This window comes from Oryzias latipes, chromosome 21, assembly GCF_053564925.1.
Source record: "Oryzias latipes strain Hd-rR chromosome 21, Olatipes_Hd-rR_3.1".
Lineage (NCBI taxonomy): Eukaryota > Metazoa > Chordata > Actinopteri > Beloniformes > Adrianichthyidae > Oryzias > Oryzias latipes.
Window position 1 is genome coordinate 8,744,377 of NC_136257.1, and position 23,896 is coordinate 8,768,272.

Sequence of the window (23,896 nt, forward strand, 5' to 3'; positions counted from 1 at the left end):
TTCATAGACTTGAGCTATTCCTCACTACCATATGTTCTCCTAAAAGGCTAGCTCTCCTTTAGCCTCTCAGAGCTAAAGGAAAGTTGGCAGTGATACTAAAATGTTTGAAACCACGTTATGAAACACGTTTGTCTGGTAATTACCCAACCACAAAAAAGGGGTGTTTCTGATTTGCCACTGAAGACTGATACACTGATTCAGTTCAGATTTCGGGGTCATGGTTTTGATTTGGTTTGATATGTGATGTGTAAAAAAACAAAAACAAAGGCTTTTTACTTTTATAATAGACAAGTAACAATAAAGAAAAACCTTTTTTTTGGCTTCTATTAAACCCGGTAATGTAATTAAACAAACATATATTGAATTTCGTACATGTGTTTGACAGTTTCAATGCAAACATATCAAGTAGGGATGCAACAAACTTTCCCCACGATTTCATTGTGTAACATTTCTTTACTTGATCTGCAATGAGTGGTGACGATTTCCTGGAATACTGTGATCGTGTCTTCTGATCATAATCAAGAGTACTGCTTATCTATTACACCACATATCATTCATGTTATTGTTTACTGAAATTATTTGAGTGTAATCAATAGAAAAAATCTATTTCTTTACTGATAAAAAGTCTCCACTTAATCTAAAAAAAACGATTATGTTAACTATGTAGAAATATATTATAAAATAAGGTTAGTTTCAATCAATAAATTAAACTCTACTAACCTTTTGTTAATAATCATTTTGAATTAATCGAAGGTGACCTTTATGTATACTGTGTGAATAACTGCAAAAATCTCGATTTATTATAGTATGTAATTACACTGTTAAGAGGATGGCATCTGCTTATGTTTTCATTGATTTCTTTGCATTTTAATTAATACATTTCTTTATTTCTGAAATGAATTTCATATATTGCATTGATTGATTGATTTCTTGTTGTTTTATCAACAAATAATGCTTGAAAAAAGAGTAAATCAAATCAAGTCAAACATAATGTTTGCTTTAGATGTTTTGGTTGGTTTTCCATTAAATCCAAATCAGTCATGTATATTAATATAATAATAATAATCTTTATGCCGTACTGACACAGACACTATTTGCAGGTGCTTCAGCTTGAATTTATATTAAAGACAAGACAACTGAGAGTTTAACAGACAGAAAAGGAGTTATTAAGAGCTGTAACTTCAAAACGAATCTTTTTAGACAACTTAGATCTTTAGTGAAATGTTCCTCTAGTCCAGAACACACTGGGATTTTTCCACTGTGATGTCCACTTCTATCATGTCATTGATTCTGCTTAATCTGTTGTCTGGTTCGGTTCTTCTTCTGGTCCCGTATGTTTGTATGTCCTGCAGCCCACATTTAGGCAGCTGGCCAGCAGCAGCAGATGTAACCTGACATTTATTTCTGCACAATAACATCTACATAAAGTAATGCTGAAAGTGACGCTCTTCCGCTTAGGGCTACATCAGTTGAAAGTCGTTTGACCTTTGAACTCATTTTAATGTTAAACAGTTTAGCCATAGAAAAGAAATGCACATGCTCTTAACTGAGAGGCAAAGGTGTTTTTTAAGTTGTTTTTGGCCTCTTAAATCTTGTTCACAAATGTTTTTTATCTTGTAATTTTTTTACACAATTTTGAAGGTTCTACATTGTAGCAGATACAGAAAGGCTTTAGCCTTTTCTTAGTGTGATCACAACAGAATCTTCTATTCTGTTTAAGGTTGCTGATGTTACTCCAGGCTTCAATACATACGTGTATCATTTATATTATATACAGTATAGTTGTATCGGAAGATTGCAGGTTTAGTTCTCGCCCCCCCATGTGTTGAAGTGTCCTTGGGCAGGACACTGATCCCCACATTGGTCCTGGTGGTTCTAGTCGGCGCCAGTGTTCAGCAGGGGAGCGGCCATCAGTGTGTGTGAATGGGACTGTGACTTTCAAGTGTTCAGAACCTTCAAGGAAGACAGTAAACGCCATTTTCTACCATTTTTATTTTGCAAGTACCAAAAAGCAACAATTTTAATTTGATTTAACATGAATTGGTTTTCGGTGATTCTTCTTGGACCCCCGCCTTGACTCGAGCATCCCCGTGGGTGTGTGAATAAGTGGGTACAGAAAAATGGATGAATCATACTTTCAAATTAGTCCGGTAACTCACAACCACAAGTGAACTAGTGGAAACTCTACTGCTTTGAAGGGTTGAGGAAAACACAAAACCACATTTTTCCAGTCTCAAACAACACACACAAACACCGCCCGTCTGTTGTTTCTTCAAATGCTTCATGCTCATTTTAGATTCAATTTAGAGCATACCTCTAGCTGTTTATCCACAAAAAAAGGAAGTTTTGTGCTTTATTTTTTTGTATATACAACTATTTACCAAAGAGGATTTAGGATGAACAAAAAACCTGAGGCAGGAATTAAACATTACCTTTTAATAGAGATGGAACATCACAGAAAGGCATGTTGGTGTTATCATCCAGATTTTCAGAGAACATAAGGAGAAATGTTCATTTACAGCTCCAAAGACCGTACAGACACAAGAATGTTACATAAGTCTTAAAAAAAAAAAAATCACATTTGACAAACTTATATTACCGCGATTCTATTATAGTATATTCCATACGTTTCTTTGTAGTGTGAGTCTTGACTGAGGTTGATTCATGGCAGCTGCACTAAAAATCTTCTTCCTTGGAACATTTGGCCATGGAAGGAAAAAGATTTTAGTGCAGCTGCCATGACTCAACTTCATAGCGGTACTTGGACGAATGAGAACCTTCAGCGACGTTTGTAGTACGAAGAAAGAGTTTGCTTGTGGCTCATGCTTTGATGGACAGCATAGCATCCAGGAGGTTGCCTGTGTGTTTGATGTGGGCCGTGATGAAACCATGCCTTTCTAACAGCAGCCTGTACTCGCTGGCACTTCTCTGCTTCCCTTCACTCAGGCTGAGGGCCTGCAGCAGGCCACGACTTGGGCCGCCTCGGTCGTCATCCAGAAAGATCTCGCTGAGCAGGAGTCCACAGCCTATTGTGTTCAGGAGCAAAACCAAGTTCAGATAACAGCAGAAGATTTCAACTCCGACTCCGATCATCTTTGATCCATTTAAAAAGCGTTCCCAGCTGTATTTTAATTATGACTGTCGATTTGAGCCTAAATTAAAAAAAAATATGTCGTTTTCAAGAGATAGTTTCTACAGAGCGGCAGTAGTTATTAAAAAATTAATCTCTGAGTTGTGGGCGGGACTGTTGGCGCAGAGCAACCCCCTTCCGCTTTCCCCCTTCCCTTTGCTGAGAGCTCTCGGTTTACATGCTGTCCTGCTAGCTTACAGCCCCTCACAACCCCAACCTAACATTACCGGTGGAACAAATGGCGAGCAACATTGGAGCTGTCCAGTCTTGATCCAGATGCCAGCCCAGATGATGAAAATGGCGCCGGTGTGTGTGTGGACGCTCGTCTTCTCCCTTTGCTGTTGTTCATAATCCTGTTGTTTCTGTACTTTAGTACGTTATTAACAGAGTCTATCCTGTTGTACAATCGCCAGTTTCTTTAAGGTACTCATTTTTATGGTCTGGCTTTTAATCCACCATGAGACTTTGGTTAATGTAGTGTTATTGTACTGTTTTTATCTCCCTATATCTAATCTTGTGTTCTGAAATGTTTTAGTGTTTGTTTTCTTTTATTTCTTGTGTTCAGCACTTTGTGTCTACTGCTGTTGTATAAAAGTGCTATATAAATAAATTTGAGTTGAGGGGTGCGACTTATACTCAGGAGCAACTTATATGTGATTTAAAAAACAAAAACAAATATTGGGTCATATATTGGTTATTTTCCTGCTAACAACCGGTTGCCCTTTAGTGGTTGTTTCCCACTAACAACCACTAGAGGGCACTGTTGGTGTGCGTATCAGTATTTGCTAATAACAGCAATGCAGAAGAAGAAGCACCACCCAAAACAAACATGGAGGAGAATCTGACTGTTCTCCTGAACTTTATGGAATTTGCATCGAGACGTTTTTATTCTTGTTTGAATGGTTTTCCTCCCTCTGACTAATGCAGGACAGCAGGTCTTTAAACCGGGTTACAGAGAGGCGGTAGTACCGCTGAAAGTGCCAATATTCAGACGCAAACTCCTGCAGTAGATGGTAAAAACCGCCAAAAAAGAAAAGGAAAAGGACAGGGAGACCGTACAGTCCATACAGTTAATGCTTCCTTGTAGCGATGAGACTAAAAACTTGATGGTCGCTTTTCCCACACACATAATTTATGAATGCATTTTTGGACAAGTACTGAGCATCAAATTTGACACGCGTTGAAAAAGAGGCAATGGATGCCAATTTGACACGTGAATCACGTTTGGTGATTACGCTGTGTTCACACCAAACTTTTCTCCCAAAAGTTTGACTTATACTCCAGTGCAACTTATGTATAGATTTCTTCTTCGTTATTATGCATTTTTAGCTTCTGTGACTTATAGTCCAAATGTAATTTTGATCTTAATTTTCTTTACATGATCTTGTCCATCATAAGAAAAATATCACAAGAATATATCAAAAACACAGTTTGTATTGGAGTGGGTCTTTAAACTAAAATTAACATAATATAAGGTGAAAAACTGTAGTTGACTTTTTATCATAGCTGTCGCTGTTTAGCCTAAAAAAGTATCTGTAAAATATTTACCTTGGGAGGCAGATTCTGCAATTTTCTTCAGAAGAACATGCAGCTTCTCATCGGTCAAATCATGGAGCACTCTGGCCAGAATGTACAGATCAGCTTTGGGCAAATCGTCTTTAAGAAAGTCTCCTGTTGGACAAAACGCCAGGTTTCAGTGATGGAAGTTTAAAAGCGATGCAAAAGTTCTAAAAATACAAACACCAACCGACCTGCAACAAAAGACACCTTCTTGTCACTGTTAGCAGGTAGGAAATGCTCTCTCATTTCTATAACAGCAGGCAGGTCAAACACTGTTACCGACATTCCTGGATGGGCTTTGGTGAACTCGTAGGCCATGGCGCCGGTGCATCCTAAAACACAAAGTGAAGACCATAAGCATTTGTTTTTGTCATTTATATTTGATCAAGTATAGTTATGCAAACTTTTGTACATTTACCGCCAAGGTCGCAGGCTGTTTTAAACCTGGAGAGATCAAAGGCTGTTGCTACAGCCGCTGCTGTGACTTTTGCAAAGCTATGCATGCCGCTCATAAATCTCAGTTTCAATTCTTGGCTACTGCAAACAGAATCCTTTAAACAGAGACACAAGTGGTACACAAATGAAAGAAAATATTTAGTAATCACCTCTTTTTCTTTGGAAAAAGGTCTAATCTGCAGTAAATATAATCTGAGGAACATTAACCTGACAGCGCTCCTTATGTCTTTTCACTTTCTCGTGCTGGCTGACTCCTTCATGAACTGCACTGTCGAGATGTGAAAAAAGAGGCCAGAGAGTTTCATTGCAGTGCCGAATGTATCCGTGCAGAGAAAAGGGAGCATCTGAGCGCAAGAAACTCGTGGCTAAATCTGTGTTCTCAAACAGTGCCTTTGGGTGTGCTGGTGGCAAACACAAGAAAACATCAAATAAACAAAAAAACAAAAAAGGATTCCTTACATTTATGTTTTGAATAAACTATATACAGAACACACAATATAAATTTAAGTAAATTTAACCTTTGAAAAGCTGATAATTAGGGAAATCATAAAATGAATACATTTACGAGAATAAAGTCGTAAAATTATGAGAAAAGTCTTAATTTTACTAGAATGAACTCAAAGTTATGAGAACAGTCATCATTTTACAAGAATAAAGTGGTAAAATTATGAGAAAAATCATAAATTTACAAGAATAAACCGATGGAATTGAGAAAAAAAAGTCTATTTCAGGAAATTAAAGTTAAAATTTCATAAATTGTAAACTGGGAATTTAAGAGATTAAAGTCATAAAGAATATAAAAATAACCAATATATGAAGTGTAGAGGTCCAAATGCATTATGGGATATAGATTCCTATGATATACTAAGGCTTTATGACCATAAATGGCTGCATTGAGGGATTAAGTCGGCACCAAATGTGGATGAAAGCTTACACCACCAACTTTATTTTAAAAAAAGCACAGATTTTTTGTTGTAAAAATACAACTTTTTTGCTCATAATTTTACGACTTTGTCCTAATATATCAACTTCTTCTTTTTTTTTGTGGCGACTCTAAAGCTTCGCCGAAGATAATAATCCCAAAAGTTCTGACTAACTTTTGTCTTTAATCTTTACCAGTCCCAGAGACACACATGCCTCCAGCAGACATTCGGTCCCTTTGACGGATGCTTTGATCTCTTCAGCCACTCGTGCAGCATCCAGGCCGGGTTTGTTGTGTAACAAGTCAAACACGCAGAAACTGGAGGCTGTGAAAAGAGCCTGAAAAGGAGGAAGTGAAAGTTTGTCATATAGGTGCATTTATATGCATGTGTATCTTCATCGCTCTTGCATTCTTAAAGACGCACTTCGATCCTCTTTTGATCTATTTTCAAAGCGTTCTCAGTGGTCTTTGCATTATGATGATGCTGTTTTTAGCCAACAACCTGTGTCCTTTTTTAGGGCATAGTTTCTGCAGAGCGGCAGGACTTCATTAGAAATTTGCCTCTGAGCTGTGGGCGGGACTGTTGGAGTGGAGTAGATGCCAGATGGAGAATCCTGATTCATCACCCCAGAGAAGGCGTCTCCACTGAGCCTAGAGTCCAGTGGCGGCGTGTTTTACACCACTGCATCCGATGCTTTGCATTGCACTTGGTGATGTGTGGCTTGGATGCAGCTGCTCAGCCATGCAAACACATTCCATGAAGCTCTCAGCGTACTCTACTTAGGCTAATCTGAACGTCACGTGAGGTTTGGAGCTCTGTAGCAATTGATTGTGTAGAAAGTGGGTGACCTCTTTGTGCTACTGTTGTCCCAAGAACCTTCCATTTTGTTATGATAGATCTGACAGTTGACAGTGGAAAATTTAAGAGCAAGGCAATTTCACGACTGGATTGGTTGCACAGGTGGCATCCTGTGACAGTTCCACGCTGGGGTTCACTGAGCTCCGGAGAGCGGCTCATTCTTTCACAGATGTTTGTGAAAACAGTCTGTAAAAAAAACAGCCTGCATGTCTGAGTGCTTGATTTCTTTACACCTGTGGCCAGACTAAATGGTTAGGACAAACTACTACCACTACTAACTACTAACTCTACTACCAAAACTTTTGGTAGTAGAGTTTATGCCATTCATCATCAGAAAAAGAACATGTTAACATGTTCTTGTGGCGTGGGTCTTTAAACACTTTGCTTTGCAAACTCTTCTTTAAATACATGAGGCACTGCATTGACTCTTGCTGTCCTGACAATAAGAATGAAGAACATTCAAGAATAGAGAAGCCATGAGTGAAATACGATGAAAAACAAACGGCTGTGGGGAAATAAAAATGTAATTGCCAAACTTGGGCGTAACCCTGTCTACATCAAAGTTACGCAACTGTGAAAGTTTTTGCTCGCTCAAAGAAAAAAAAAAAAGTGAAATTTGTGGTCATTACTTTGCTAAAACCTCCAACTGAGTTAGTTCAAGTGTCTGTTGAACTACCTCAGGTTTCTTGCTGTTTGCACTAAGCTGTGGTTGTTTTGAAAAAGTGCCACGTTTGTGAACGCTGATACATTCTGAAATCAAAGAGAGGTTTTTGTCACCGTTTATGAATGAATCAGAAAGGTGGCATCAGTAGCTGTTATTTGGAAAACTTGTTAAGCCCAATGTGAAGAAAGATATTTCTAACTATGTAGTACTGCAGCTAACAATAAACCCCATATATAACATTTAATCCTATTTATATTTGTGGTGTTGTGTATTAATAACTTTGTGTTGTTACTAGTTTGTTCCTGAAAGAGGAAGTAGTAACATCTGTTAGAGGGAAAGAAGCAGAGAGGAACAAAAAAAGGGTTTGAGGAGGACAAAGCAATGTTTAAAGTATGTTTCAAGGATGTCACCATGCTAACAGAGGGGAAAACAATGTAACTCCTGTCTGCTGAATATGTTAGTTTGAGCTCTTGGGTAAAAATAAAACAACATCTCTCAAGTATAAAGCATCAAATTAGCAGGAAAAAGTGTCACATTGATCTCAAGAGGTTTATTCTAGTCAAAGAAAGGGCTGGAACGGAGTTTGGGGACTAATTACACCCTCGTAAAATCCTCCGGTGGTAGTGGAAGCGTTTGTAAAAAACATGGTTGAAAGGGAAGCAGATGCAATCTTTGTGGAACAAAATTTCTCAACTCACCAGAAAATACTGACTCTCATGAGATAAAAGAGCATCGTCCTCAAGAACAAATCACCAATGAGGATCTCAAAAGGCAACGTCATCATTAAACACCTGTTACCTTTGAGGCTTTGAATCCATCCATCAGCTCACAGATTCTCTCCAAATCTTGTTTGTTAGGTTTGCTGTCTTGTGTTTCTGTCCCACTTTGCTCCACTTCCTGTTGTCTGTTCAGTTGTATGATTACATTTTCACAGTTTTGGGACTTAAATTCTCCATCATTGGGTTTTGACGTGTTGCTGGCCGTTGACCAGGAACCCCCACCCACTCCACTCTCATGGTTTGTCCTTTTTACCTATCAGAGGGAATCATTTTGTAAGTCAAACACATTGGGAGCAAAATAATTAGGACAGATTTTGTTCACATGATAAGACAAAGAAACCTTATGTGCGGGACTGTTTGAAGAACTGTTGTGAATGCGCTGCGTTAGGCTGGGAGAGGAACTTTTCTCCAAGGTGTGCGGCTGCTGATCGAGTACCGAGGTTCCGAGGGGCCCGTTGGGGATTATGTGGGCGGACCCCTTTTTCTCAACGGCAAAGGAAGAGGAATGGTTGTAAATAATGTCAAGCTGTTTGCAGAAATGGTTGAGGGGGAAACCCACAACATTCAGGAAGTCTCCATGGACATACTCTACAAGCATCCCACCAAGAGCTTGGATACCGTAGCCGCCTGCCTTGTCCCTAAAAAACAAGACAAAAACATTTCCCTTCAACAATTTCACCAAAAGAGAAGGGATCAGATGCAAACAAAGTGTGCAGTTTCTGAGTAAAAATGCAAAAATGCTTGTTTATATGCATTAATACATTTCCAAAAAAATAGAATATCATGAATATATAAAAGTTCAAAAAATTAAACTTTCTTAAAATACACATTCAAGGCCCACTGTTGAATTGATTTCAAGTTTTTGTTTATCTGTTTCTACGAAAGTTTTATTTTTTTAATAGAATTATGGAAATAAACACTTTTCCATGTCATTCTAGTTTTTGGGTTTCTCTTTGTTTTACAAGTAATCAATATAAAAGCAACCATCAACAGTGGTATGAGAAAGTTTGGGCACCCCTGATAACGTTCAAGATTTTTCTTCATAAATCTTTGGTTGTTTGGATCATCAATTTCAGTTAAATATATCATATAGCAGATGAACACAGTGATATTTGAGAAGTGAAATGAAGTTTATTGGATTTAAAGAAACTGTGCTATAATTACTTAAACAAAAATAGGCAGGTGCGTAAATTTGGGAACCCCTGTTTTATTTATTTGACTATCTTTAACAATTGGAACACAACATCTGTTTTATAAGCTCATTGACCCTTGACCTACATATACATGTGTAGCCAATCATGAGAAGAGGCATTTAAGGTGGCCAAGAGCAAGTTTTTCTCCTCTTTGCATCTTCTCTGAGGAATGTCAACATGGGAACCTCAAAACAGCTGTCAGATGACCTGAAACGGAAGATTGTTCAACATCATGGTTTAGGTGAAGGATACAAAAAGCTTGCTAAGAGATTTCAGCTGTCAATTTCCACTGTGAGGGAATATAGTGAGTACGGTAAATGGAAGAACACAGGCACAGTTCGAGCAAAGGCCCGGAGTGGCCGGCCCAGAAAAATCTCAGTTAGGCAGAGGTGAAGGATGGTGAGAACAATCAAACTCCACCCACAGACCAGCTCCAAAGATCTACAACGTGATCTGGCTGCTGATGGTGTCACTGTGCTTCGTTCAACCATTCAGCGCACTTTGCACAAGGAGATGCTGTGTGGAAGAGTAATGCGGAAGAAGCCTTTTCTGCGCACATGCCACAAACAGAGTCGCTTGAGGTTTGCTAAAGCACATTTGGATAAGTCAGCTTCCTTTTGGAATAAGGTGCTGTGGACTGATGAAACTAAAATGGAGTTATTTATACATAAGGGGGCGGTATGCTTGGCAAACAACGAACACAGCATTCCAAGAAAAACACTTACTACCAACAGTAAAATTTGGTGGCGGTTCCATCATGCTTTGGGGCCGTGTGGCCAGTGCAGGTACTGGAAATCTTGTCAAAGTTGAAGGTCGCATGGATTCCAATCAGTATCAACAGATTCTTACAAACAATGTTCAAGAATCAGTGACTTAGTTAAAGTTGTGCCGGGGCTAGATACTTCAACAAGACAATGACCCTAAAAACTGCTCTATTTCTACAAAGCCATTCATGCAGAGGAACAAGTACAATGTTCTGGAATGGCCATCTCAGTCCCCAGACATGAATAGTATTGAAAGTTTTTGGTGTGATTTAAAGCGGGCTCTCCATGCTTGGAAGCCATCAAATCTGACTGAACTGGAGATGTTTTGCAAAGAGGAATGGTCCAAAATACCTTCAACCAGAATCCAGACCCTTATTGGAAGCTATAGGAAGCGATTGAAGGCTGTCATTTCTACAAAAGTTGGATCTACTCAACATTGATGGCATGTTTCTGTTGGGGTACCCAAATGCCTATTTTTTTGTTTAAGTAGTTATTGCACAGTTTCTTTAAATCCAATTAACTTCTTTTAACTTCTCAAATATCACTGTGTTCATCTGCAATATGATATATTTAACTGAAATTGATGATCAAAACGACCAATGATTTATGAAGAAAAATCTTGAACGTTATCAGGGGTGCCCAAACTTTCTCGTTTCACTGTACAACACTCCCTTCATCACAATTGCTTCGTGGTTCTTAACATTTGTGACGCCTGATTAATTCTGATCATTTAAATACTATGCAGTGGGTTTTACAGCTGTGCAGTGGTTAGCACCTTTGCCACACAGCAGGAAGGTCATGGTTCAAACCAGCAAACCCAATAGGGATTTAGCGGGTTTTGCAAATAAATGGATGGATACCATATAGCACGAGTATAAAGACAATATAAAATATATTAAAGAATGGAAGTTAGTCAGAGGTACTGGTCCAAAAAACCTGATAAAAACGTAATAGAAAATGGTTTGCGGGTGCATTTTGTACACGATCAGCTGTTGTCGCTTGAGAACAACAAAACACTGCAGGAGAAACGACAGGAGATCACAGAAGACTAAGGTCCTTCAGCGTTTGCAGGACTTAAAGAGTTTTTTTAAAGACAGCCTTCTTCTACAAAGTGAGCTGCTGAGGGGGCTAATGCACTGACAGGAACAGGAAGAGGATCGACAAACTGGTGCGGAGATCCGGTTCTGCTCTGGGATGCCCCTTAGAGCCTGTGACTGTGGTGGGTGAGAGGAGGATGTTAAACTCTTCATTATCTTCATCATCCCCTGCATGAGACCAAAAGTGCAGTGAGCAGCTCCTTCAGTCAGAGACTTCTGTTGGAGTTTGGGTTGTTATAATTTGCTCACACGCTCTTATCACCCGAAAATGATGGTGTCTCAGTTCTGTCTTTCAGTCACAACACAGATGTGCAAAGTGGCGATTATACAAGATAGGATGTTCCTGTTCTGCCTGATTGAATGACTCATTTTCATGTCATCAACCCCAGCCTACAATAGAAATAGACGCCATGCACTGGGAAGGCAGACCTCCTCTGTTGCAGTTGCGCTGTGACAGACAGGTTTCTCCTTCTGCAAAAGGCTAACAAAAAGAACCAAAATTCTTCTCTTTGTTAAAGAAATAGTCAAAACCCTGAAAACGTTAACACCCCGCTGCAGGAAGATCTTTCTTCCTATCAGCTATTAGAGTCTAAAACACCTCCTTTATAGAAACTAGTCCAGGAGTAGCCAACTCTGGTCCTCAAGAGACACAACCCTGCCTGTTTTCCAGCTCTCCCTGCCCTGCTTAATGCTGACTACCTCAATCACATGTGTTCACTCAATCAAAGACGTGGAATCACTCCAGTAAGCTAATCAGCAGCAAGCCGGTCAGGGAACTGGAGGACAGGCAGGGTTGTGGCCAGGCCTGCACTAAACAATAATCATTTCTGTTATTACTTCTTTAAGTGTATTTTTTTCGTGTTACATTAGATATGTGCTGTTTTTTTAGTAGGCTATGGTAGCAGGGTAATTTCCCCTTAGTGAGATCAATAACGTTTTACTCTTTCTATAAAACTTCTCAAAAAGCCATATAAATGTTTGCAAGAGGATGATCAGGACACATCCAAGTTATTTAAAACATTGGGAGAAAAAAAAAGCAGGGATTGGCAATGTTTCTAATTTACCAGTTAAAAGTAAACTTGACCAAAACTGACATGGGAGGCCTAAAAGGCAACAATTAAACACAAATGTAAAGAAAAGTCAGCATTAAAGTCCAAAATACAACAGGAGCCTCATGAGTTAACAGCTTTTTACTCTTAGAAAAGTTAATTGACAGAAAATAAAAATCAATATATTCTATAATGCAGGTGCAAGTTCAAATGTTCATACTCACATGGGTTCACCACTATTGATGTATTCCCACAGCATATCTTCTGACAGATCAGCAAACTTCACCTTTGTTTCTTCGTAGAAGGCTATCATCTGGTAGTCCACCTCCTGATCTAGTGAAAGGCAACGTGAGTTTTAGGAATTAATGGGCCTTTTTTTCTCTGAAAACACACATTTCCAAAAACTGATATCCAACCAAAACCATTTAAGACACTACAAAGCATACAGTGGGGCAAAAACATATTTAGTCTACCAAAAATTGTGCAAGTTCTCCCTCTTCGATCAATTTTTATTTATAAAGCACTTTTCATACAAAAGGTAACACAAAGTGCTATACACCAAAATAAATAGTATATAAAAAAAAGCACAATAAAAAAAAAAACCCAACCCCCCACCCCCACACACACGTACACACACAAAACCTCCAAACCCCTTAACTGATGTAGATCGACAGTGGGAAACTGCCTGAGCATGTATATGTTGGCTGTTGGAAACGTTAGTGGTTGGGGATCTCCTCCTATGTAGACAAACGCATGGCCAGTCAAGTGCAGCATCATAGATGGGGACCCGCCTCACCACAGCAAAGCAGTAATTCAGGTTCCCACCCAGAGCTGCAGTGGCTGAACAGCAGCTGACACAGAGGGGGAGGACCCGACTGAGGAAGCGTCGGAAATAAAAAATGATCATTAAAAAAGATGAGACAGGCTTGTAATTTTCATCATAGCTATACCTCGACTATGCGACAAAATGAGAGAAAAATCCAGAAAATCACATTTTTAAAGAATCTCTTCGTAAATTACGGTGAAAAATAAGGATTTGTCACATCACCTAGTGGGGGTGGGATGGTGATAGGTTGAGCCGGGTCCTGGCTGGTTGGGTGGGCCGGGGTGGGTTTGGGGGGGTGGGCTCTGCCGGGCCTGTCGTTCTCCCGGCTCGGGGCTCTGGTTGCCTGGGTGGGGTGGTGGTGGGGGCGCACACTCTGCCGGCAACTTGGCAGGGGTTCCTGGGCGGGTGCCTGCTGGGCACAGGGTAGGCAGTGCGGCTGACCGGGAACGGCGGCCGGGTGCCGTGCTGGGTGGCAGGTCGCCGTGGCGGGGGCTGGGGGGGGGGGGCTTGGGGCTCTGGGGCCTGGGGTCGTCTGCCCGTGGCCGGTGTTTCGCCCGTGGCCGGTAGTTGGCGCGTGGCCTGGCCCCCCGGGGGTCGGCGCCGCAGTCACAGCAGGGGTTAATGGGTTCACTTGGGTGGGTTTATTTCATTATTATTATTATTATTATTATATTAATTCTTTTATTATTATTATTATTATTATTAATATTAATATTATTATTATTTTATTATTTATTTATTTATTTTTGGGGGGGGGGCCTGGGGGGGCAGTGTGCTAGTCCTTAGGGGGGCCAGGGTATGAATGGTGGGGCTGGACCCCCTGCCCCCCCGTTCTGGCACCGGGACCCTTCCTTGCTGGCTGTCTCTCGGCGCCGCGAGGCTCTGGCCTCCAACTGCGGCTGGCTTGGCGTTTCTGGCTGCCCGGCCGCTCTGGGAGGGGGGGCGCCTACCGCGGCCGGCTGGGGGGCCAGTCGCTCGGGGGAGCCTTCTCCCCCGGTTGTGCCCATCCGCCCGCTCCTCCCCGCTCTCACCCAAACAAATATTACACACAGGCACATAGGGCCCCGGGATCTGGATGGGAGGGGTATGCTGGCGGGGCTCACTGGGGATGCCCCTCTCTGGGTTCTTGTTGGCACCCGCCCTCCTCCCCGCTTTTTACTTGCATATTAGACACTCTGATTCATCTAGGGCCTTGTGGAGAGGGTCTGGTGGAGGGGGGCACGGTGAAACATCCGTGCTCACCTTTCGCTGGCCCCCCCACAATTTTAACTTCCTCTGTAGACACACACACTGCATGCTAGCAGCACACACACAGCAAATACACACCACTCACAGAGGGACTCCGGAGTGGGGGGCTTTGCGGCTTGGCAGCGGTGGAGCCCCCCACACTGGTGACCTCCTATTTTACCTGCAGCACACACACAGCACTCCCACACCTCCATACATGGGTGGGGTCGGGGGGGGGCGGCCGGTCTTCACCCGCCTGGTCCTCTCAGGGCGGCCGGGCTTATGGGTGTCCTGTCGGCTGCGGGAAGGGTCGGGCATGCGGCGCTGGGGGTCGGCCGGCTGGGGGGGGGGGGTTACTGCTTGGCGGCGGGGGTAGGGAGGGTAACCAGATGATTGTGAGTATGTGTGTGTGAGTGCATGGGTAGGACCGACCTGGGGGCTGGCTCGCTGGGACCCTCTGGGGCTTTCCCTCCCCATCACAGAGAGGGGAGGGCACTGAGAGGGTTGGGGAGGGGGGGTCAGATATTATGGCGGGGGGGGGGGGGGGTGTTGTAGTGTGTCGGGTTTTAGGGGGGTGGCTGTGACTGTGGGTGCGTGGCGATCCCTGGGTTGCTAGGGTCGCGTGCCTGGGCTGGCTTGCGGGGACGGGGCGCCGGTCGGGTGGTGGCCGGCTCATGGGTTCCGGGGCCCTGGCTTTGTTCCCTGGCCTTTGTCTCGGTGTCCGGCGCCCGGTGGCCCCCATGGCTGCCGCCTGGTACGGCTAAGCGCTCCTGTCTTGTGGCCTGGGGGCCGGACACTGGGTTCGCTTGTGCCTCTGGGCATTGGGGGGGCCCCTGTAGGGGGGCCCTCTCTGTGATAGTTTTTTGTGATAGTAAAACCTGTCCAACACAAAAAGCCTTCAGCTCTAATCTGTTTGCTCAGCTGTTGGACAGAACAAGTTAGAAAAAAAAAAAAAAAAAAAAAAATAAGGATTTGATCGTCTACAAATAATCAAGATTTCTGGTTTTCACAGACCTGTAACTTCTTCTGTAAGAGGATCCTCTGTCCTCCACTCGTTACCTGTATTAATGGCACCTTTGAACTTGTTACCTATATAATACACACCTATCCACAACCTCAAACACTCACACTCCAAACTTCACTATGACACAAACCAAAGAGCTGTCTAAGGACACCAGAAACAACATTGTTCAGGGCTCCAGACTAACTTTTTTCACTAGGAGCACAGTGGCCCCTAACTGAAAATTTTAGGGGCGCAACCAGAAAATTTAGGGGCGCATACCGTAAATCAACATGCTAACCAAATCTACTAATTTCCACTGTATTACTAATAAATACATTAATAATAGATGCAGAAATTACAATGTGCTGTTTCAAGTTCAGTGTCACATTTTATTCTGCACTTTTGAAGATGCAACAAGAAAGTAAACTGACAGCACCATCACTGTCATGACAGTACAAATAAGTAAAGAAAACGGATGGAAATTTATCTTTGTGACACCAAATAGGTGCAGCCAAGATGCACAATAAGCGTGTTTGAGATCACCCAGGTGAACTCAACGCTGCGCAGATCACCTGGTGTGAGACATATATTTTTGTTTTTGCTCCAACATCAACTGTCAATCATCACAAAAATATCGCGAGAAAGGGGTGGGAGCAAGGGGCAAACCTACCCGGACACAGCTGGAAACTGAACTGACTGAAAGCTGCCGTACAGACTACAAAACAATGCATTATGGGACATATGTCCTGATGGTTTTTGTAGTGGAGTGATTAATTAAAATAATTTAAAATACCAATTCATTAAAAAAGGCTACATATATATAGGCTATTATAAAACATTAAAATAATCATAAAATATATAATAACACAGATCATACTAAGGGGGAGAAGAATATTAAAACTAAATTGAATGTTAAGGACAACTCCAATTTCCTGTTCTCCTTCAGTCTTGCTGCACTGCAGATCCGGCCCCCCGGTTTCCCCAACGATCCAGGCGAGGTGCTGGTTCATCTCAAACACGTCTATCGTTGCATTTTCCCCCAAGTATTTTCAGTGTGTCTAAAACTAATGTTGTTTTTACTCGAGCATGTTTAAAGTTCAAGCCCCGTTAGCTGTCACGCATGTAGGTGGGGGACATTTATTCTCCTCAGCTGACCCGACTCCAGCGGGAGCGGTGTGCTGCCGTAACGGCCGTGCATAAACCCTTTGATGCACCGCCGTAACCAAAACCTAAACCTTCCTCCGGGTCTGTGCGGCCCAGAGAAAAGTTCAGCATGGACTGCATGTATTTAGAAAATTACGAGCGAATAAATACGTTCTAAAGGAAAGTAAGGAACTCCTTAATGTGGTCCGGGGAAGGAGGGGGCTGTCAGGTGTCCTGCTTTCAAGCCCTGTCATTGTCCCGCCCCCAATAGTCATTTACCCCACTGTGATTGGTTGGTCAGCTCCGCGCACGACAATGAAAAAGTGTCATTCATACAAACTGGCGGCCTGCAGTAACATTAAACCTTCATATTAAGGCGGGGGCCGCAAAATATCATCTTGGGGGCCGCAAATAGCCCGCGGGCCGCGAGTTTGAGACCCCTGCTGTAGACTCTGGCACTGGTACACTAGCCGCAGGTCTGAATAACGAATCAATAGTTCGCTTACCCATAGCTCAGACGCACATATCAGGTTGTGACATTTGTCTCCGTTTCCTTCCCACAGATGTTTACGCGCACTCGATTATCTCTAGGCCCCGCCCCCTCCACGCATTTTAGCCACTCACAGTGGCTTTCCCTATTCTTCTCACACGCAGTGGCCGCCTCACAGACAGGTATCACGCGAGAGTGTACGTGCTCGCGTTTCATGAGTATGTGCGCGAGTGTGTGTCTGCCTGCGTGCGTGTGCGCTCGCGTCTCATTGATTATTTCATTGATCATTGACGTGCCCCTTCCACGTTTAATGTATAAAAAATACGAAGGGTGGGGGAGGCAAATTTACTGGTCGCGCATGTGCGACTGGATGTAAAATTCAGTCGCACACTCTCAAATTTTGGTCGCAAAATGCGACCAATTGCTCGCAGTCTGGAGCCCTGTTGTTGGTTACTGTAAGCAGCTTGGTGTGAAGAAATCAACTATGGGAGCAATTATAAGGAAATGGAAGACATACAAGACCACTGATGATCTCCCTCCATCTAGGGCTCCCCACAAGATCTTACCGCTTGGGGTCAAAGCGGTCACAAGAACGGTGAGCAAAAATCCCAGAACCACATGGGGGAGACCTAGTGAATGACCTGCAGAGAGCTGGTGACAAAGTAACAAAGGCTATAATCAGTAACTCACTACGCCTCCAGGGACTCAGATCCTGCAGTGCCAGACGTGTCCCCCTGCTAAGGCCAGAACATCTTCAGGCCCATCTTGTCCTATGGTCTGATGAAACCAGTAGAAGCTCTACTCGTCGCGGACAAAGAATGCTGAGTTGCATCCAAAGAACACCATACCTACTGTAAAGCATGGGGGTGGAAACATCATGGTTTGGTTCTGTTTTTCAGTAAAGGGATCAAGACGACTGATCTGTGTAAACGAAAGAATGAATGGGGCCTTGTATCGTCAGATTTGTTTGTTTTTTTAGTGAAAATCTCCATCCATCAGCAAGAGCATTGAAGATGAAACGTGACAGAGTCTTTCAGCATAACAACAATCCCCAAACACACTGCGCGGGTAATGAAGGAGTTTCTTTATAAGAAGCATTTCAAGGTCCTGGAGTGGCCTAGCTAGTCTCCAGATCTTAATCCCTTAGAAAAATCTTTGGAGGGATTTGAAGGTCCATGTTTCCCAGCAGCAGCCCCAAAACATCACTGCTCTAGAGGAGATCTGCATGGAGGAATGGGCCAAAATCCCAGCAACAGGTTTTGAAAACCTTGTGAAGACTTACAGAAAACATTTGACTGCTGTCATTGCCAACAAAGGGTATATAACAAAGTATTGAGTTGAACTTCTGTTATTGAGCAAATACCTATTTTCCAGCATAATTTACAAAATATTCTTTAACAATCAGACAATGTGAATATCTAGATTTTTTCTCTCCATTTCTTCGTCATAGTTGAGGTATAACTTATGATGAAAATTACAGGCCTCTCTCATCTTTTTTAGTGGGAGAACTTACACAGTTGATGGCTGACTAAATGCTTCTTTGCCCCACAGTAAATCAGCAAAAGTGTGGGACATAAGTGCCTAATAACCAAATGTCACCACCAGGTAAACTGCAGCTTTAACTGTTCCAGATTTCAGACTTACTGTCTTTCTCATGGCAGAGTACGATAGCAACACCAGTAAAAACACTGTGCTCTTTGCCACTCAGGCTGAAAAAGAAAAGACAAGAATATAGCAAATACAATCAATATGCATAGCTAAAATATTTTATTTAAAAAAACTAAGCAATTCATTCTGACCTTGAAAGCATCCTGTAAGCATCCTGTTTGTCCACTGGCTTCTCTAGAATCATACTATTTACCGTCTGTGTAAAAATCAAACTAAAGTTAATTCAAAAATAATTACAAGCAGTAAAGATGTAAAGCACTTTAATTTCTAGGACTTACAACAATTGTGTCGGCCCCGATCACAATGTCAGGAGTTTTCAGGTGTTTCTTAAATGATTGAAGTCACAATATGTTATAAAAAACCTCAGTAGTTTTGTCATTTTTATTATTCTTTTTTATTGGAGTTGAACTTACAAATGGCATCCTCCTAGCCACCTCCAGGGCTTTCTGCTTGGCAGTCTCAACAGCATACTCGTGAGGTGCTTTGAAAAGTCCCTTATCCAGGGTTTCTTTAAACCATGACGGTACAACCTCAAAGCGTAAGCCCTGACACACACACAGAAAATCAACATCAAGTTTTGTTTCCCATAAAACCGTTACATTTTTATTTTCTATAAAACTTACATATAAGTATTAAAACATTAATTATGATTTTGTTACTGAGTTAATCTTCAAACCGACATATAGAGCATATTAAAAATAGTAAAATCGGGACAAATATGCAACAGCTGTATCAAACCAAAAAGGTCTGCTAACTTATATATACTTATACAAATACAATAAATGCTTCACAAAAATAATTTAAAGACCCACTCTGATAAAAATCTTGTTTTTGTCATGTCATGTTCTAGTAGCATTGTTTTGATTATGGAAGACATATAAAGAAAATGTATCTTAAAATTGCATTTTTAGTTATGTCTTCATTCAAATCGTGAATCAGGAGCAAACAGCGGCTGGATAATTCCGACATTGCACGCCATTTTTGCTGCACTGGTAATGTTAGGTTGGGGGTGTGAGGGGATGTGAGCTAACGAGGGAGAGAGTGTAAACGGAGAGATGATAGGAAGTGGGGGCGTATGGAGTCCTATACTGTTCATAATTAAATAAATAAATATTTAATTAAATAAATAAATATGACCTCATGCAAATACACAATCAACCAATAAATGTCTCATAAATATATAAAAAGATCATGAAATTGTGAAAAACCTGCACACTGATTTTAAATTAGCCATTATATTATTCAATATATTTCATTTTGCTATAAAAAACCTGTTCATTATTTTAAAACAGAATTTTAAAATATTCCTTTTATTCATGTGGAATATTATTATAATTCTACGTATTTTTTCAGAACCTTGGATTTCAAAATCAATATTTTCCAAAGTAGCTTTGTTTTTATTTCATGTGGCTGTTTTTCACAATGGAGTATTTATTTCATGAAGAGCTTTTTCAGGAGAATGGGTCTGTCTGTCAATCAAACTAGACAAGGCGGAGACACTTTTGTGATTGGCTACTCCTTTACTCAGACATGAGCAGCAGCACCCTGACTACATCGATCGAAGATGCTTCACCAAACGTGACGGCGCAATGCACACTCCTCAACACTAGGGGGGGTATGCACCTTGACACATCCACAGTGTTGCATGAAATTGGGCAGTTTTGCTTCTAAATTTGCGGATAAAAGTGGCTTTGGGCGAGTTTGCATAATTCGGGTGATTTTGTGGTCGGTTCGGCAATTTTCATCTTCTCATGAACATCTAGTAGTGGCCTAAGTTAGGCTGAGTGGTTGTTGGAGTTCCACTAAGCTTCTATGAACTGGAGTTTCCATGGACGCACCATGCCGCGTGTGGGAGGGGCAACAAGCTAATGTTTTTAGCCTTATAGCCACATGGAGCGGTTGCTTGTGCTTATCTCAGTAACAATGCATGGATGCACAATGTACATGGAGTGTGTTAAGATGTCAGAAACGTCATCGCAGGAAAGGTTCAACATTTTCCCTGAGAGGGAAAAATAAAATCAGAGGACCTAATTATAATCATTGTCTCAATGAAAATAGAAAAATATCATGAGGTTCAGGAGGCCTCAGCAGGCTTGTCCCGCTTTGCGCAGCTGCCTGGACTGACTGTCGGTCCGCCAGCTCACCTCCTGCGAGCCGACACAAGGCACGATGTGAGCTATGAGTGAATGGCGTAAGAATGAGGAGTGTTTCGACGACCGGAGCTCCTCTGTGGTTTGGTCCACACAAACCTTCAAACTACAAAAACAGAGTCGTAGATGTTTGCTTCTTCTGCAGCAGACAGATTGTTTGTCTCTATTTGATCTCTAATGTCAGCAAAGCCGCGCAGATATTCCTGAAACATGTAATCTCTCTGACTGGCACACCGCAGAGCGGGTATCGAGGAATAAGAGTCGATTTCCATGGATGAGCCAATGAGCGTTTAGATCCCGCCCACTTTCACTGATTGACAGACAGACCCATTCTCCTGAAAAAGCTCTTCATGAAATAAATAAGCCATTCTGAAATACAGCAACATGAAATAAAAACAAAGCTACTTTGGAAAATATTGATTTTGAAATACGAGCTTCTGAAAAAAAACAGAATTATAATAATATTCCACATGATTAAAAATGAATATTTTAAAATGCTGTTATAAAATAATTAACAGGTTTTTAAAGCAAAATGAAATATATTGAATAATATAATGGCTAATTTAAAATCTGTGTGCAGGTTTTTCACAATTTCATGATCTTTTTATATAATTATGAGAGATTTATTGGCTTATTGTGTTTTTGCATGAGGCCATATTTATTTATTTAATTAAATATTTATTTATTTAATTATGAACAGTATAGGACTCCATAGGGGCGGGCTTACATTGCGCCAATGATCCCAAAGATTGTTGGAGTGGGACTTTAAAGTATTTATATTTACTTTTCTTCTTTAAAAATATAATTATTCAGTCTGGGCAAAACTTGCATTCAATCTACTGAAAACGTTATAAACACCATCAAAACTGAACATACAGCATTGCGGAGTATTTCCTGTCGTCTAGGGGAGGCGCTGGCCAGCACAACCAGTTTACCAGCGAGCTTGGAGATGACTGGGTTCAGCACCATGGTGGCCTTTGTTTCGAGCTGCCCTGTGAGTGCACACGGTTAAACATTACTTAGGTGGCCTCATTTCTGTCATATGATAGACCAGAAAGAAGACCAGTGGTCTCTTCTTGCTTGCATTGCCAACAATTTTAAAACTTTCCTTTTTTTTATTAACTAGTTAGCAAACAATTACATAAAAGTATCATTTATACCAGGGCTCTGTATCCTGGGACTCCAGAACCTCATGTGGCTCTTTTACCCCTCCATTGTAGCTCTTTGGTTAAAGAAAAACATATAAAACATTGCTTTTGATCTCATTAAAAAAATAGCTCCAAAGGAAGTAGGTAGTTAAGTAAACTAGCTCAAACTTTATTCAATTCTTCACAAACAGTTGAAGGACAGCACAAGTCGAACTAAAACAGAAATTTGACAGATTTCTGAGTGCTGTGTACCACAGATAATCAATTGGGGGTCAGTGAGCACAACCAGAATAAAGGGGATTATAAAGCAGATTTTGCATTTTTGAACATTTTAGGGTTAAAAAAATACAATATGGGTCAGTCATCTACATCAGATTTAATCTTGTTTAAATAGTTCTAAATAATTCTTTTTAAATCACTGCCTACAACTACATTTGCTACAATGAGATGATCCTATGTGACACAGTGTCATTTATTTTGAAAGGAAATCACGTGAACCTTTGTCAAAAATAGTCATCAATTTTTCACATTTTGAATAAAGGGTAAGTTTTTCTTTATGTTTATTGTTTATTTATGTAAAAATGGTACATTTATATTTATAGTAGTCACAGTAACATAATAAATATAAATAAGTGTCTTGTTTTTCTGAAGGATAAGTAGTTAATAAGAAATCGACCCGAATGGCTTTTATGTAAAAGAAAAGAAAAAAACTAAAAACTTTTGCTAAATATGAACCGATATTATTATTGTAATTATTATAAACACAGGTTTTTATCGTAAAAAGTGTTATCATAAACCTCGAAAGACTTTTTATTTTGTACAAAACATAGAATAATTTAAATATATATAATTTTGCTGTCCTATTTTGAATGAGCTATCTATCTTCTGTGGCAGCTATTGTCTGAAAGTTTGTTGAGACTCGTTGTTTTTTTTAAAAGCCTAGTTTACTGGCTAAACTTTACTGTACAGCGCCAAAATACGTCTTCAAAAACTGTATTTTATATAAATATATGTTATTGTTATTTATTAAATAGTACAGCGACAATACATTTAAAAACTCACAGCCTCTTACCTGCACAGGTCCAGACCGCCTGCTAATAGTGACTGTTTGCTAACCAGAAAAGGCTAGCCTGCTTCACGCATGCGTAAAGATGACGTTTCACAGAGTAGGCAGAGCCTGCTTTCCGTTCATGTCATTCTTTCATTAAAGTTCAAATAAAAAAAATAAAAAATTCTTTCATACTTTTTTAAAACAACTTTATTGAACAAAATGGAAGTAACTACAGTACAGAAAACAATGATCATATATATAACATGCATTTTACACAAAAACATTCAATGCTCTACAACTTTCAAATATACATAGCTTTCTGATTATAGTACGGAGATGCATTTCAATTTGTTTGATTTATATGGGCAAAAAATACAAGATGATGAGTATTTGCATTTATGAATATAAACTGGGCCAAATATAATAAGATTACTTATTGTTGTTTCTTATTTGAGTCCACATTTTTACTATGAAAGCCAAAAATTGTGTGTTCAAATTTCAGAGTGGACTTGTGGTGAATATATTCTTTGATGAATTGAAAGCACTTTTTCCACAAAAGTCTACTTTCAGCTCAATTCCTAAAATGATGGTTAATTCTTTAAGGGGGCTCTATGCAAAAGGTACAGTCAGGGTCAATTCTTTTAACGTATCTTAGCATGAATTGATTGATGGGATACATTTTGTGCATTATTTAAAAAAAAATTTCTTCTGATTATT

The 23,896-nt window shown here is 40.7% G+C and overlaps 1 protein-coding gene across 2 annotated transcripts; it reads right to left on the minus strand.

The window, feature by feature from the left end:
- Positions 1-1,974: 1,974 nt before the first annotated feature.
- asmtl (acetylserotonin O-methyltransferase-like) lies at positions 1,975-23,320 on the minus strand. 2 transcript variants are annotated; one of them, XM_023950820.2, is made up of 15 exons: positions 23,201-23,320; positions 21,857-21,972; positions 19,244-19,375; positions 19,109-19,156; positions 18,962-19,026; positions 18,807-18,871; positions 12,698-12,806; positions 8,711-9,008; positions 8,390-8,623; positions 6,244-6,406; positions 5,354-5,547; positions 5,109-5,241; positions 4,882-5,022; positions 4,679-4,801; positions 1,975-3,026 (listed from the first exon to the last, which is right to left on the minus strand). In XM_023950820.2, exons 2-15 carry the CDS (start codon positions 21,947-21,949, stop codon positions 2,821-2,823), a joined length of 2,004 nt encoding a protein of 667 aa, XP_023806588.1. In that variant the 5' UTR covers positions 21,950-21,972; positions 23,201-23,320; the 3' UTR covers positions 1,975-2,820. The 2 variants fall into 2 exon arrangements, with proteins under 2 accessions (XP_023806588.1, XP_023806589.1); XM_023950821.2 differs by having other exon boundaries at positions 23,191-23,253.
- Positions 23,321-23,896: the final 576 nt, after the last annotated feature.

What these genes read in the sequence shown, in the direction of transcription:
- asmtl (XM_023950820.2), bottom strand. Translation starts at nt 21,949, where the DNA reads ATGGTGCTGAACCCAGTCATCTCCAAGCTCGCTGGTAAACTGGTTGTG. An exon ending in ATCAATAGTGGTGAACCCAT is followed by an intron (nt 9,009 to 12,697) that starts GTGAGTATGAAC and finishes CTTGTTTTTTAG; the next exon opens with GGACAAGGCAGGCGGCTACG. An exon ending in ATGGATTCAAAGCCTCAAAG is followed by an intron (nt 6,407 to 8,389) that starts GTAACAGGTGTT and finishes CCTCCTTTTCAG; the next exon opens with GCTCTTTTCACAGCCTCCAG.